This window comes from Eptatretus burgeri, chromosome 18, assembly GCF_056783735.1.
Source record: "Eptatretus burgeri isolate ZD-2024b chromosome 18, Ebu_testis_v1, whole genome shotgun sequence".
Lineage (NCBI taxonomy): Eukaryota > Metazoa > Chordata > Myxini > Myxiniformes > Myxinidae > Eptatretus > Eptatretus burgeri.
In genome coordinates this window covers 19,353,168-19,366,431 of record NC_140978.1, presented here as the reverse complement: position 1 = coordinate 19,366,431, position 13,264 = coordinate 19,353,168, and the positions used below count along the sequence as shown (strand labels likewise).

Below are 13,264 nucleotides of genomic sequence, written 5' to 3'. Positions count from 1 at the left end.
GTTACATATATAGTCTGGTAGCTGTTCCTCAAAAGGCTGCTCGTTTTCGAGTTCGTCGGCCGAGAGTACTTATTTGGTGTGTTGATACCAATGTTTAGGGAAATATGTCAGCATTATGAATTGACCTGATGTGGAGGTCAAAATGCCAAAATATTGCCAAAGTGGTCAAAATGGCGATCCAAGATGGCCACCGCCGCCATTATCGAAAATCATTCTTTTGTAAATTACTCGGCACAAGAGTAAGATAGGAAGATAATTTCAGTGTCTATACCCACTAAATCAGGGGTAAGCTATCCAATGGTCATGTTTGCATTACTGAACTGGGTGACGGGCGGCCATATTTTCAAGATGGCCACCCCCGCATTTGATAAAAATGCTAATTTTTATGATTATTGGCCTACATAATGATGCTGGAACATAATTTCTGAGGTGACTCCCATAAAATCAGGTTCAGTGATTCAAATAACAATGTAAAGGCATTTGCAAATGCAATAGGTAATTTGATTTTGGGGTTGCATCCTCCTGGGGGGCAGAAATGGCCCATGCCACCATTACTGAAAAATACATTTTTGCTCACGTCTCGGTACTCGAGTGTCATAGCATGATAATTCTTGTGGCTATACCCACTATATCTGAGGCAAACTGTACAATGATGATGATAATTGATTCATAAGTGGCAACTGGACCATGCATCTGGCTGCTGTTACAGAAATGCTACCATACTTCTTCGCCTATGACCATGTCAATTATTCTCGATGGGCGATGGTATATCTCGCTGATATGAAACTGTTGCCCACAACTGCACCACTTGTCCATAGACAATTCCTGGAGGGTAACTTCAGTATCAAAAGATCGAGCAGCCCATTCAACAAGGTCTGGTCAGATATGGCTTTAGAGCAATCAGTGAAGGGTGGTGTAGTTGGATTAACACAATCACCAACTGCCCTAGTGAGATGGTTCCTGACTGCTAACAAGCATGCAGAGGCTGTGTCTGCAGTAAAGGGCATGTGTGACCTTGATGAAGATAGAAGAGCAAGGAAACACAAAGAGTTTGGAACTACAAGAATGGCATGGGATGAGAGAGATGTTGAGGCTATCACATCCATAATTATTAAGCAGATGGTGGTTCCATTTCAAGTGGATACCAACAACAATGAAAGCAGATTAGTAAACATTGCAACAGGGGTACTCACCAACCAAAAAGTGGAGCAAGACTTACTAAATGCAAGAAAGACAGGAAAAGAGGCTGCAAAGCTATTTGCAGAGGAACAAATGAACACTACTACCAAGAGTGTCTTTGATAAGATCACAAAAACAAGCTCCAGACATTTAAAAGAAAGCAGTTGATAAAAGTGGAAAGGCCAAGACTGTCATATTAGAACGGAATCTATTTGCTCGAATATTGATTGTTGCAAAGGGTAGAAGGGTTGACATACAGGAGTTGCTTTCTTATGAGCTGTTGAGCATTCCACAGTCCCTTGCAAGAATGGATGGTTCCTTGCTGAAAACAGTCAAGGCTCAGCTACTGCATCAACTTGAGACTAGTTGCAAAATGCTGGATGTTCTGCCACCATGTTCACCAAGCAGCTGGAGCTGGCTTATTGATGCCATGGCACTTCTTCAGATGATCAAGAAGTGTGATGCAAAAACCTTCAAAGACCTCTCTGATACGATGCTACATTCTGCACTGAAACCAATAAGGGATGGCATGTGCAATCAGGTTGATGTAGTCTTCGATAGATATGATTGCCAAAACAAATTCTCAGCAGCGGTAGACAACGATGATGCTTCAGACGATGACTTGTCAGAACTGAGTGACTCTGAGACAGAGACAGAGTAGCTTGACAAACACTTGAATGTCAATATTGTTTTGCGTCATTGACACTATCAGTTTTAGGGTTCCATATGATTTCTGCATTTGGGTATCTGAATTTGAAGTTTCATTCAGAAAATCCTGCCCTCTATAATTGTGTCTAGCTAATATTTCCAAAGTTATATGCATTCAATTGATCAATTTGGTTTATCAAATGACTAGTTCATCTATCACTGATGTTGGTTGATAAAATTGTGATCAATTGTTCATGCATGACATAATATGGAGATTTGACAAACCTCTGCTGCTTCAAGAAATCAAGAGTTTTGCAACAATTTGCTGTTATCATTTTTCTCATAAATGGATATTCAGAACACTCTCTCTAGAATGCATGAAATCTCGTATCGGATACCAGGATTGGAATTGCTCTGCAATAATGTATAGCCAAATATCCATACATATTTTCATTAAGAGTAGATGCAATGCTATGCAATAAATATAATTATCTTAGCATATGGACTATACTGATTACCTATTAACTATTGGAATTTGTTTCATGTATGATATTACAATTTGCAATACCATGCCAATCATGTCATTCCAGCTCCGTCACGGTGATGAATATAATAAATAATAAAATTATATTTGAGTTAATATAAATGACTCTGTGTTTGGTTTCTCTGATGTAATTATCAAAATGTGCCAAAGTAAGCATTAACATGTTTTTATGATAACTGGTTGCACCTCTAAAACTACAATGATCACCATTTAATAACATACCCAAGATTAAGTGCGTACGGCCTCAATTAAAGGATTACTAAGTTATGACACTTGAGTACCAAGATATGAGCAAGTGGTTTTTTTTTATAATGGTGGAATAGGTCATTTTTGACCACCGAGAGAGTTTAACCCTAAATCCAAACACCCTATCATATTGCAAATGTCACTCAATGGGTTTAGGAATCACTGAGCCTAATATTGTAGTAACGGTCTCAGAAAATTTGTGCAGCATCATTACATAGGTATATTATCATAAAATTGACATTTTTTCAAAGGCGGTGGCAGGCATATTGGAAATATGGCCACCCATTGCCCAGTTCATTACACAAACATGACCATAGGATATCTTTCCCCAGATATAGTGGATATAGCCACAAGAATTATCATGCTATGTATGACACTCGAGTACCGAGATATGAGCAAAAATGTATTTTTCAGTAATGGCGGCATGGGCCATTTCTGCCCCCCAGGGGGGTCCAACCCCGAAACCAAATTACCTATTGCATTTGCAAATGCCTTTACATGGTTATTTGAATCACTGAACCTGATTTTATGGGAGTCACCTCAGAAATTATGTTCCAGCATCATTATGTAGGCCAATAATCATAAAAATTAGCATTTTTATCAAATGCAGGGGCGGCCATCTTGAAAATATGGCCGCCCGTCATGCAGCTTAGCATGCAAACATGACCATTGGATAGCTCACCCCTGATTTAGTGGGTATAGACACTGAAATTATCTTCCTATCTTACTCTAGTGCCGAGTAATTTGTAAAAGTATGATTTTCGATAATGGCGGTGGCAGCCATGTTAGATCGCCATTTTGACCACTTTGGCAATAGATTTGACCACTACATCAGGTCAATTCATAATGCTGACATATTCCCCTAAACATTGGTACCAACAAACCAAATAAGTACTGTCGGCCGACGAAAAGTCACTTTTTGAAGAACAGCTACCATACTAATAAGATGGTATTGGTCAACAGACAAAATGGATTACAAATACACTGTCTACAGAAAGTGTACACCCTCTTACAAATTTTTCACCTTTTGTTGCCTTCTAGCCTGGAATTAAATTGCATTAAATCAGACTTTTTCCACCTTTATCTACACCGTAACCCACAACTTCCAAGTGAAAAACAAATTCTACACATTTCTGAAAATTAATAAAAAATACAAAACTAGAATATCTTGGATGGATAAGTGTCCACCCCCCTGATAATAGCAATTGTAAATTTGCTCAGGTGTAACCAATCACTTTCAAAATCACACACCAAGTTAATTGGCCTCCACCTGTGTTAAATTGTAGTGATTCTGATTATTTCAGAATAAAATCAGCTGTTCCTGTCGGTTTCCTCTGACTGGGTAGTGCATTTCACAGCAAAGACTCAACCATGACCACCAAGGAGCTTTCAAAAGACCTCCGGGATAAAGTTGTGGAAAGGCACAGATCAGGAGATGGGTACAAAAATATTTTAAAGGCCTTGATTGTCTTGACTATGCTCCAAGGGATAATCATGAAGAAGTAGAAGGTGGATAGTACCACCATATAGCTTGGTAACATTTGCTTCTTATTGATGAAATAATCAAAGGCCTGCAGTATTCTGAAGTTGAAAGAGTAGAAATTCTGGCATTTAAATTAGAAATTTACAGTTAAAACACAATAAAATGGTCTACCAATCACCTTTGCAAAATTACTTCCTCTTTTACCAAACTCAATGTCATAATCTGGACATAAGCAACATGCATTCTATTACTTAACTAACATATGTGCCATGCTATAAACTCACCGGACACTCCACCAGAAAGCCAGATGATGGCAGGGTGTGGACCTTGCCTGCCTTGAGGTGTCAGGTTCTGGCAGAGCAATGTGTATGGCACGAAGTATGTGCAGTACCCTGGGATGTCACGTAAGAGCATCGCGCCTCCCCCACGGTACACACCAAGTAAACCGCCCTGTTGCAGTGTGGTCAAGAAACAGTGCAAAGGCCCACGGAAGGTACCCTGCCTACCTAGAAAGATGAATGATCAAATAAGGTAGAGGATAGAAGTGGAGAAACTAAACAGAATTATTGGAAAGAATTGGATGGTGGTGCAGGTTACATCAAAAAGTGTGAAGGAAAGAAGAGATGTGGCAAAGGTAAAAGTGAAAAAATATATAAAAAGAGGAGGAAGCGTTATAATAATGATTACAAGGACGACATATTTGCAGCATTCACAAATGAGGTACAAGAATCTAAGACGTACCAATGTTTCTTGGACTATTGTATGTTCTGCTATACAGTGTTAAATATTTATGGTAATTTATGGTACACAGAGGAAGGAAACACAATGACTTTTTAAAACTAATACAAATATCAGACTCATGGCAAAGCTCAACAATATAAGGCATATGATATGGCTTACAGAGTGTTGACAATGAAGAAACAAAAGAAAACGTTTACTGAACAATGCAGACAAAGGCTCGGGTACAAGGAGAAAATATAGGTGAGGATGTCGGTATATAAAACAGAGATGAGCTGCCATGTTCATGAACCACAAAAAAAAAAAAAAATGCAAGGAAAGACTAACATTGTGAGATGACTTGAAAGAAGAGAGATGAGGTGAACAAAGGAAGGGCTTGGTATATTGGACTAATGAAGTCAAGACGTGAATGCATTAGCCAATGAATATGTGGTACCTTATAAGGCCACGGATGGACAGAGAAGAAATCAGACAGAAGATGCAAGACCAGATGAGTGGAAACCAACCTTATTGCGGTAAAAGAGGATAAGACCTTCAGTCTCAACCTCTTGTCGGATAACACCGTTGCTTTCTGTTGACACAGTGTTGGAAGCGTTCAATTTGTAACTCACCTTGCATATCACCAAAGGTATCTTGACCCAGCAATGAGCCCAAAAATATGTGGAGGAGATTTATAATTGTTAACAGCGACATGGTGTAGTTATTTTTAACCATATTATAGAGGTGTATGCTGAAATTCTACTTCTGCGCTCGACCAATTTGGCACTTTCAAAATGAAGCAATCTGCTCCAAAATGCTCGGTGTGCCTGGGCAGAAACCCCAAGAAGCTGAAAAGTTTGAAGCGGAATAAAATGTATTATGTGTCCGGGATAAAGATTGTTACTTAGAAATTGTTAGTTACTTGTTACTACCAGTGAATGGACTGTGTACCTGGATCAAGTTCTTCTGAACACTGATGGGAAGGACGTACTTGGGGTTGTGTATGCACAGGGTAAGTTTAAAATTATGATTGGACTACAGGAGCTGTGAGGGCTGTTATAATTATATTTTTAGTTTGGTTCTGGGGCGACATGAGAACTTTTCCTAGATTTTTACCCTGTGGGGTGGAAGACCCCCCCCCCCCCGTAGGGGTCTAAGCGCCGCTCGCGTTCTCTCTTTTCTTGTGTACAGTTCATTTGAACGTCTATTTCTCCATTGTTAGTGAACAGAATTCGATGAAAATTGACAGGCATATACTAGACACATATGTGCAGGCAATACCTGAGCCCAAAGTGCGATTGCGGCTCTTCGGGCCGAGGAACGACCCATTTTGGCCCATTTTCTTAAAATTGTTATTTCTCGGTTATTACTGAACGGAACTGAACCAAACTTGACAGGTATAGTCTAGAGACCATTCCCCAGGCATTAACTGAGCCCAAAGTGCGATTCTAGTCCTTTGGGCTTAGAAACGGCCCTTTTGGCTCATTTTCTTAAAATTATTTAAAAAAAACAAAAAACTAAATGTGCTGGGCGATGCCCAACACAAAATTAAGGCGCAAATGATGACATGAAACTAGCCTCACTCTTGAGGTGCTCTGGTTTCTTTTTCTGATGCGATGAAAATCTTACCAAATTTCAAAACTATCTTTCGTCTGTGCCAACGCTCACCTGAGAGTTGTACGAATGAACTCCGATGAAAGAATGAAATATTCACGTATTTATAATACTTCTGTATAACCTACCCTGTAGTGTAGCAACGCATGGAAGTTGTTGCATAATAAATGTCCCCACACATTGTAGATCCCCTTCTCTTCCGACAGTGCTTTCATCATGGAAAATACTCATAAAGCATGGTTCGTTTGAGCTGTCTTGTCTTGTTTTGGTCTCAGATAGGGTAGGATTTCACCAAAAACAGTCTCGTTCTGATACAATACCAGCAGTGAATGCTGCATCTCACAGCATGTGCCACCTTTTTGTTGAGGATGTAAAGTTGGCTGCCCAACTTGTATTTAGGTTGCTGAGGTTAAGCTGGGTCCACACCCAAGCTATCAATTGCATGACCAAATCAATCACAAAATTGTACAATGCAATTGAGTGGCTGGCCACATCTGCGCAAGTAGATGTGCAACAAAATCCAAAGTTATTTTCTAGAAAATGTCCTGACCCTGATGGTGCTGCAGATTATTGTAATCAATAAAGGTTATCTTAGTCAACGAGAAACACCGGCTCTCTTCGGGAGCAGCCTAGGAGGGGGTGGGGGGAGGCATGGGGGGAGGGAAGATAGTGGGGAGGTGAATAATCCCCCATCTGCAGCAGGGGTCAGTAAACCACTTGTACTGTGGCACGTCATAAGTAGTCTCCCCCCCGCCCCTCGCAGGTGGGGGGGGATTTATCTTTTGTGTCCTTGTCCTGACCCTGAGTACTACCAATTGTCAATGCAATTTCTCCAAAATTAGCATAATGGGTTTGAGGGTAATAAAAATAATAATAATAATAATAAAATGTTGCCAATTAAACTTAATTAAAAATAAATGTATTGTAATAAATCTTTAATGGAAAATGTACTCAAATAAGAAATGATTATTACAATTCTATGTGCTTGAACATGCATCTATTTTAATAATATATATTTGCATTTTCAATGACCTTACTGTATATCTCTTTTCTGTCTTGAAAGATGATCAATCTGCCCAGTAATAGTGTCCAAAACAGATTGACCTTTCAAGTAATCTTTCATTATTATTCAGTATAATAGAATTGCCTATTGTTTAAATTTATTCTGCTTACTAAGGGATTTTAATGAAATAATTAATATAAAGTGCCAGCAAGTCTGATTGAAGATGATATTTTAGCTCAACTGGAATGTTGGTCAAAGGAAATACCCAGATGTGTTCACTACGCTTCTGACAGCTTCAGATTATATATCACTCCCTAGCCTGTTCAAAGCAGGCTGACCTTCTGACCTCCATACCACAGAACTGTGTGTAATCCGTCAACGTACCCAAAGGGCTGCAGTCTTGATATCTTTCTGTGCCGGGAGAGAACTCACCCATATGGTTCCTGAAAATTATATGCCTTAACCCTTCAAAATTAAGCTGACTTCTGCACAAAAGCTGAAAGTGATCTCCACCCTGAAACCCTCAACCTGACAAACTGTGGTGCCAGCATATGGGAAAGAAAAAAGAACTTGGTCTTACTGAATCCTATAAAAATAACTCAATATTTCGATGTATTTTAGAATTGAGAGGAAGACTGTGTTGCTTATTGAAATGCCACTCAAATTCTCCTTATAATATCGATATGTTCAAGTTTATTTGTATTTGTTTATGTTTGTTTTAAAAAAAAAATGACTCAATTGTACAGAACGAATTGAGAATTTATTTGACACAATACATGTGCAAAATTTGGTGGAGATCGGCATAGCCTTGCTTTTTGTTGTTCTTTTTTCTGTGATTTTCAGATGTACACACACGTACACGGCACACGCATACATACATACATACATACATACATACATACATACATACATACACATACCTTATTTAATGTAGTAGGATAATGGCTTTACTGATTACTGATGAAGAGCATGCGATTGTGGTTGTTTCATATGTAGATATTTTTGAATGTGGAGGCGAAGCCACATAAATACTGGGCAAGGCTGTGGTCGAGGCATCATCAGAAACACAAGGCACATCATACTCTTGTCCGGGTGTTAGAGAATACACAAATCCAGATATATTTTACACATGAATGTCAGATCATTTAAATGATTATTTCCATAAGTAAAACTTCCAATTGAAGAAGAAAGATACCTTCGACAAAGCAGCAATATCAGGAGAAGAGAGAGACTGCCATTGGCACTGTGATACCTATCCATGAGGTGACCCTTATACAATTGTTTGAAATATACCAGAAGCACCCGCTCTCGACGATGGGGGTGGCCAGGGGGGTTCTACTATTTTCCTCATTGAAACGTGCAATTCAAAATACCTCTTTCTGTGTAATTCAAAACACCTCACTGCACTGGAAAACGTGGGGAAAGGAATACTGTACTGTAAAGGGGGTGGGGACTTTTAATACCCTCTCCCACCAAGAGTGGCACCACACGATACACATTTATACATGGAGAATTTGTGTCACCCCCTCCCCCCCCTCCCCAAGACCGCTGACAAAGAGTAAAAACACCCCTATACACGAGTCAAACACATACACACCGGTCCGTGAATTATAGTAAGGTTGTAAAGAATTTCCAAATATTAATCCTGTCTTTCATCATCCTCGATGTGCGTGTGCTGCAATCTCCCAGGTACTAAATCACAAAATACTAGGCAAAGCAACATTAAAATAAAAAACCAATGTCAGCCGCAGGGTGACCCGTATCTTGCCAAAAGGTGAACAGAGCTGCTATCCACCAGGAGCGACTCCTTGAGGAATATCTGCCTACGAGAGATTCCGATGAGAATCATTCTACAGAGTAACCATGAAAAATATGCGTTTGCCTCATAACGTCACCAAATGACGTCATAATGTCTCAAGCTTGACATATCTAGAAAGCACTCATCGAGGTGTTCAATTTGAGGTACTACACGATATGGTACCTAAGATTTCAAAATTTGACCTTGGGGTCAAAAACTTTCGACCTCCAGCGCTAACCATGAAGGTCAAGGCCAATCGCCACCAAAAATTAATCAGCTGAGCGCCAGACCATGAACTATATTCCCATGAAGTTTGAAGACGATCCGATCAAAATTACTCAAAAAATAAGGGTTTTGTCGACTCCCCTGATTTGCGACAAAGTGACCTTGACCTTTGACCTTGACCTTCAAAATTTTGTGCACTGAAAGGGACCTCTATAGGCCTCTGATATGCGAAGTTACAAAAATTTCCAATGATAACTGTGCTCTGCAGAGTGATCGATACGTGATTACAGACAAAAAAAAACAAAAAAAAAACATACAAGCTGACTAACATATCATTTATTTAATATACTGTGTAAAACACAAAATGGAAAACACACAAAACCATTAAAGTTGAAGAATTAATGTAAACTTTAGAAAAATCAACAAACATTAAATCTAACTATATGGGAGTATGTACATCTATCTATAATTCCAGCAATCTGTGTGTGTGTGTGTGTGTGTGTGTGTGTGTGTGTGTGTGTGTGTGTGTGTGTGTGTGTGTGTGTGTGTGTGTGTGTGTGTCTGTCTGTCTGTATGTGTGTCTGCATGTCTGTATGTGTGTCTGCATGTCTGTATGCGACTGCCATTTCTCGACGACCACCGGTCCGATCTGATTGAAACTTGCCAGGAATATTTCTGGGGACCCGCAGATGTGCCTTTTCAAGGTTTGATATTAATCGGATAAGCGGTTCCCAAGTTATGGCCATTTATCTGACAACCAATGACAAGACATGGTGTTATGACATCACGAATGGCGTCACAACGAATGATTATTTAATTTTTTTGCACGATTGACATCACAATTCTTCTTTTCTTCATTTGGTATGACGTCACAATCGACGCTGGGGACCTGAGTATGTGCCTTTTCAAGGTTTGATATCGTTCTTCATCCATTTCAGCTGTTTCCCAAGTGTTTCCCAAGGCTTGAAAGCTGTTTTTTCCCAAGGTTTGAATTAATTGTTCAAATTATTAATTAATCCAAAGGTTTGAATTTTCCCAAGGGAAACAGCTGTTTCCCAAGAGTTTGAAAGCTGTTTTTCCCCAAGGTTTGAATTAATTGTTGTGCTTGGTAGACATTTGTGAATACATTTACAGAGGGGCGAGAGAGGGGGGCGAGAGAGGGGGGCGAGAGAGGGGGGCGAGAGAGGGGGCGAGAGAGGGGGCGAGAGAGGTGGGGCGAGAGAGGTGGGGCGAGAGAGGTGGGGCGAGAGAGGTGGGGCGAGAGAGGAGGGGCGAGAGAGAGGGGTGTCACAATTCAAAAGAGGGGAGAGAGGAGGGGCGAGAGAGGGGGAGAGGGGGCGAGAGAGGGGGAGAGGGGGCGAGAGAGGGGCGTCACAATTCAAGAGAGGGGAGAGAGGAGGGGGCAAGAGAGGAGGGGGTGAGAGTGGGGGCGAGAGAGGAGGGGGGAGAGAGGAGGGGCGAGACTAGGGGGGAGAGAGGGGGGCGAGAGAGAGAGAGAGAGAGAGGGGGCGTCACTATTCTTCTTCTTCTTCGTTTGATATGACGTCACAATTGACGCTGGGGACCTGAGTATGTTTCCCAGATGTTTCCCAAGTTATGGCCATTTATGATATGGTTGGTCCGATCTAATTGAAACAATGCCCCAATCCAGTCGTCGTTTACGAGAGCGAAGGAATGAAGCTGCACATACTGGCACGCACCTACGGGCACGCACCTACGGGCCCGCACTAGTGATGTATAATGTTTACAAAATGACAATAGCGTCATGGGGAAAGTTTACCAGATGGTTGTTTTTCTGGGGGGGGGGGGTGGTGGGAGGTCAGCGAGAAAAGGGAGAATCCACCTTCAATCAAAATATAGTAGAAAAAAAGAAGAAATTTTCAGCAAATGTCAATGGTAAGAGAAGATTTAGCATATGGTATTTAATCCCCTTGGAAAAATCTCCTAAATTGTAGGAGGTTTTTGGGGGGGAGAGGGGGAAGAGATCTTTGGGGAGGAAAGGAGATGGTCAATATCTGCCATGTAGTATTGGCAAATGTAGTGGGAAAGTAAGTTTGACATTAACTGAAGATACAAACATAAAATGCTTTAACAACATCTTGTTTTAACCCTTCCACCTATTGTCCAGATATGTCACCATGTGATTTCCATTTATTCAGACCACTTAAGGAGCACCTCGTTAGCATAAAGATTGGTCAAAGTGATGAAAATGCGATGGCCGGTTTATTTAAATGATTGTGTAAACATCCTAAATATTGCTGTGCTTCTACCTTTGAGGACAAATGTGGAGCAGCGAAGTACCTTCAGTAATAGTGTAACAATCACCGACTTTACCTTAACTTTTTTAATGGAATTAAAAGAAAAGATAAAGCTTGAAATATTCTTCTACTTCCTTCGAACCACTTTGGTAACAAGAGTTTACAAAGCATTTGCTTGCAGCTCAATAAAATACTGGCCCCTTTTGTAGGCCAATTGCACTGGCATCAACCTGGAACTTTCGAAGCACTGAAGTTAAAAGGAGTCCATAATCACTGGAATCCCTCGACATATCCTTAGAATGTCCAGTTATCATCTGATCTCACATTTCATGTCATCTCTTCCCTATCAACATCCCAGGTTCCACCATGCCAAATGTACTATATTTATTGAACAATCAAGCTCACATAAAACGATGAGGGTGTGTCATTTGCCTTCCTGGACATTTTTGTCATGAGTATACTAACTGTGTCCAATTCTGTCTGGCATTGTATTTTTTGGCTGGCATGATGTCCTAGAGGTATGCGCACTCACTTCGAAGCTGTCTAGCCTGGGTTTGAATCTCAACCTTGCTATAAACTGCCATCACAGTATTTCACAGACAGGACGATTCATCAATGTGTGTTGTCCCTTGGATGGACATTGAAGTGGGCGTCCCATCCACCGGTATTAGTTGGTGGATATTAGAGATCCCACTGTGTTCTTCGCGAAGAGTCAGCATGCTATCGCTGGCACCCTGTAGCCAAATTCCTGCCCTGACTTCCTGAGCTGAAATGGCGACCTAACCAAGTTGTCACCAAGTAACTGCTTCGGCCGCACCAATGTTCTGCAGAGAGCATGCATGGTACATGATGATGACGATGATGATTGTATTTTCTCAGTGCATCTCAGCATATTGGAAGAATATTGCATATTTCCTCTGCCAATGTTGCATACCAACCGAATGTGCTCAGATATCTCTCTTCATGAGGGTCAAGAACAAACTGCCAGGGAAGGAGCTACATATTGTATGCAGGATGTGTACAGGAGAGTATCAGATGGGCCATCAGAACTTTGGACAATGGACAGAAGGAGCACAACTGCACACTCAGGTGGAGCATAATGGTTCAACTGTCATCAACTGGAGAGTAGAGATGGAATAGACCGAGACGGCAAAGTACAAGTGTCCAAGAAGTGACCCAAAACTGAGCTCAGTGCTTATTCTTGAAAGCATCCTATGGACAGTGGTGCATTGTTATACTGACCTGCAAAATTGTTGGACTGCCATTTTGCCTATTATCCAGCCATGCAGAATTGTTCCAGCTTGGTCAGACCAAAGAAATTCAAAAACAAGAAAAAGAGCAATCAGAGATTGCAGACCCTCGCCAGGACTGCTTTTGTGTGGTGTATTTTGTGTGGCGTTTGTATACTGGTGTGTTACGTAATTAATAAGAAACATAATTTGAACTGCCACTTTATAACTGCTGGCAGTGATGACCGGGTACCAAGACGTCTTGCTTTTATCGGACACCTGACCCTGACCCATGACGTTTTCAAAAATGATTACTCATT

General features: G+C 40.8%; 1 protein-coding gene across 3 annotated transcripts in view; it reads right to left on the bottom strand.

The window, feature by feature from the left end:
- SLC25A48 (solute carrier family 25 member 48) overlaps positions 1 to 13,264 on the bottom strand; it is a 52,764-nt gene that overhangs the window by 17,090 nt on the left and 22,410 nt on the right. The window contains exons 5-6 of one of the 3 annotated variants that reach the window (XM_085864547.1): positions 4,385 to 4,606; positions 3,888 to 4,015 (exon numbers count right to left, since the gene is read on the bottom strand). In XM_085864547.1, coding sequence (XP_085720673.1) covers positions 3,918 to 4,015; positions 4,385 to 4,606 — 320 coding nt within the window. In that variant the 3' untranslated portion in view covers positions 3,888 to 3,917. Of the gene's footprint in view, positions 1 to 3,366; positions 4,016 to 4,384; positions 4,607 to 13,264 lie in introns of those variants that run through there. The other 2 variants (XM_085864546.1, XM_085864545.1) reach the window with 2 other exon arrangements.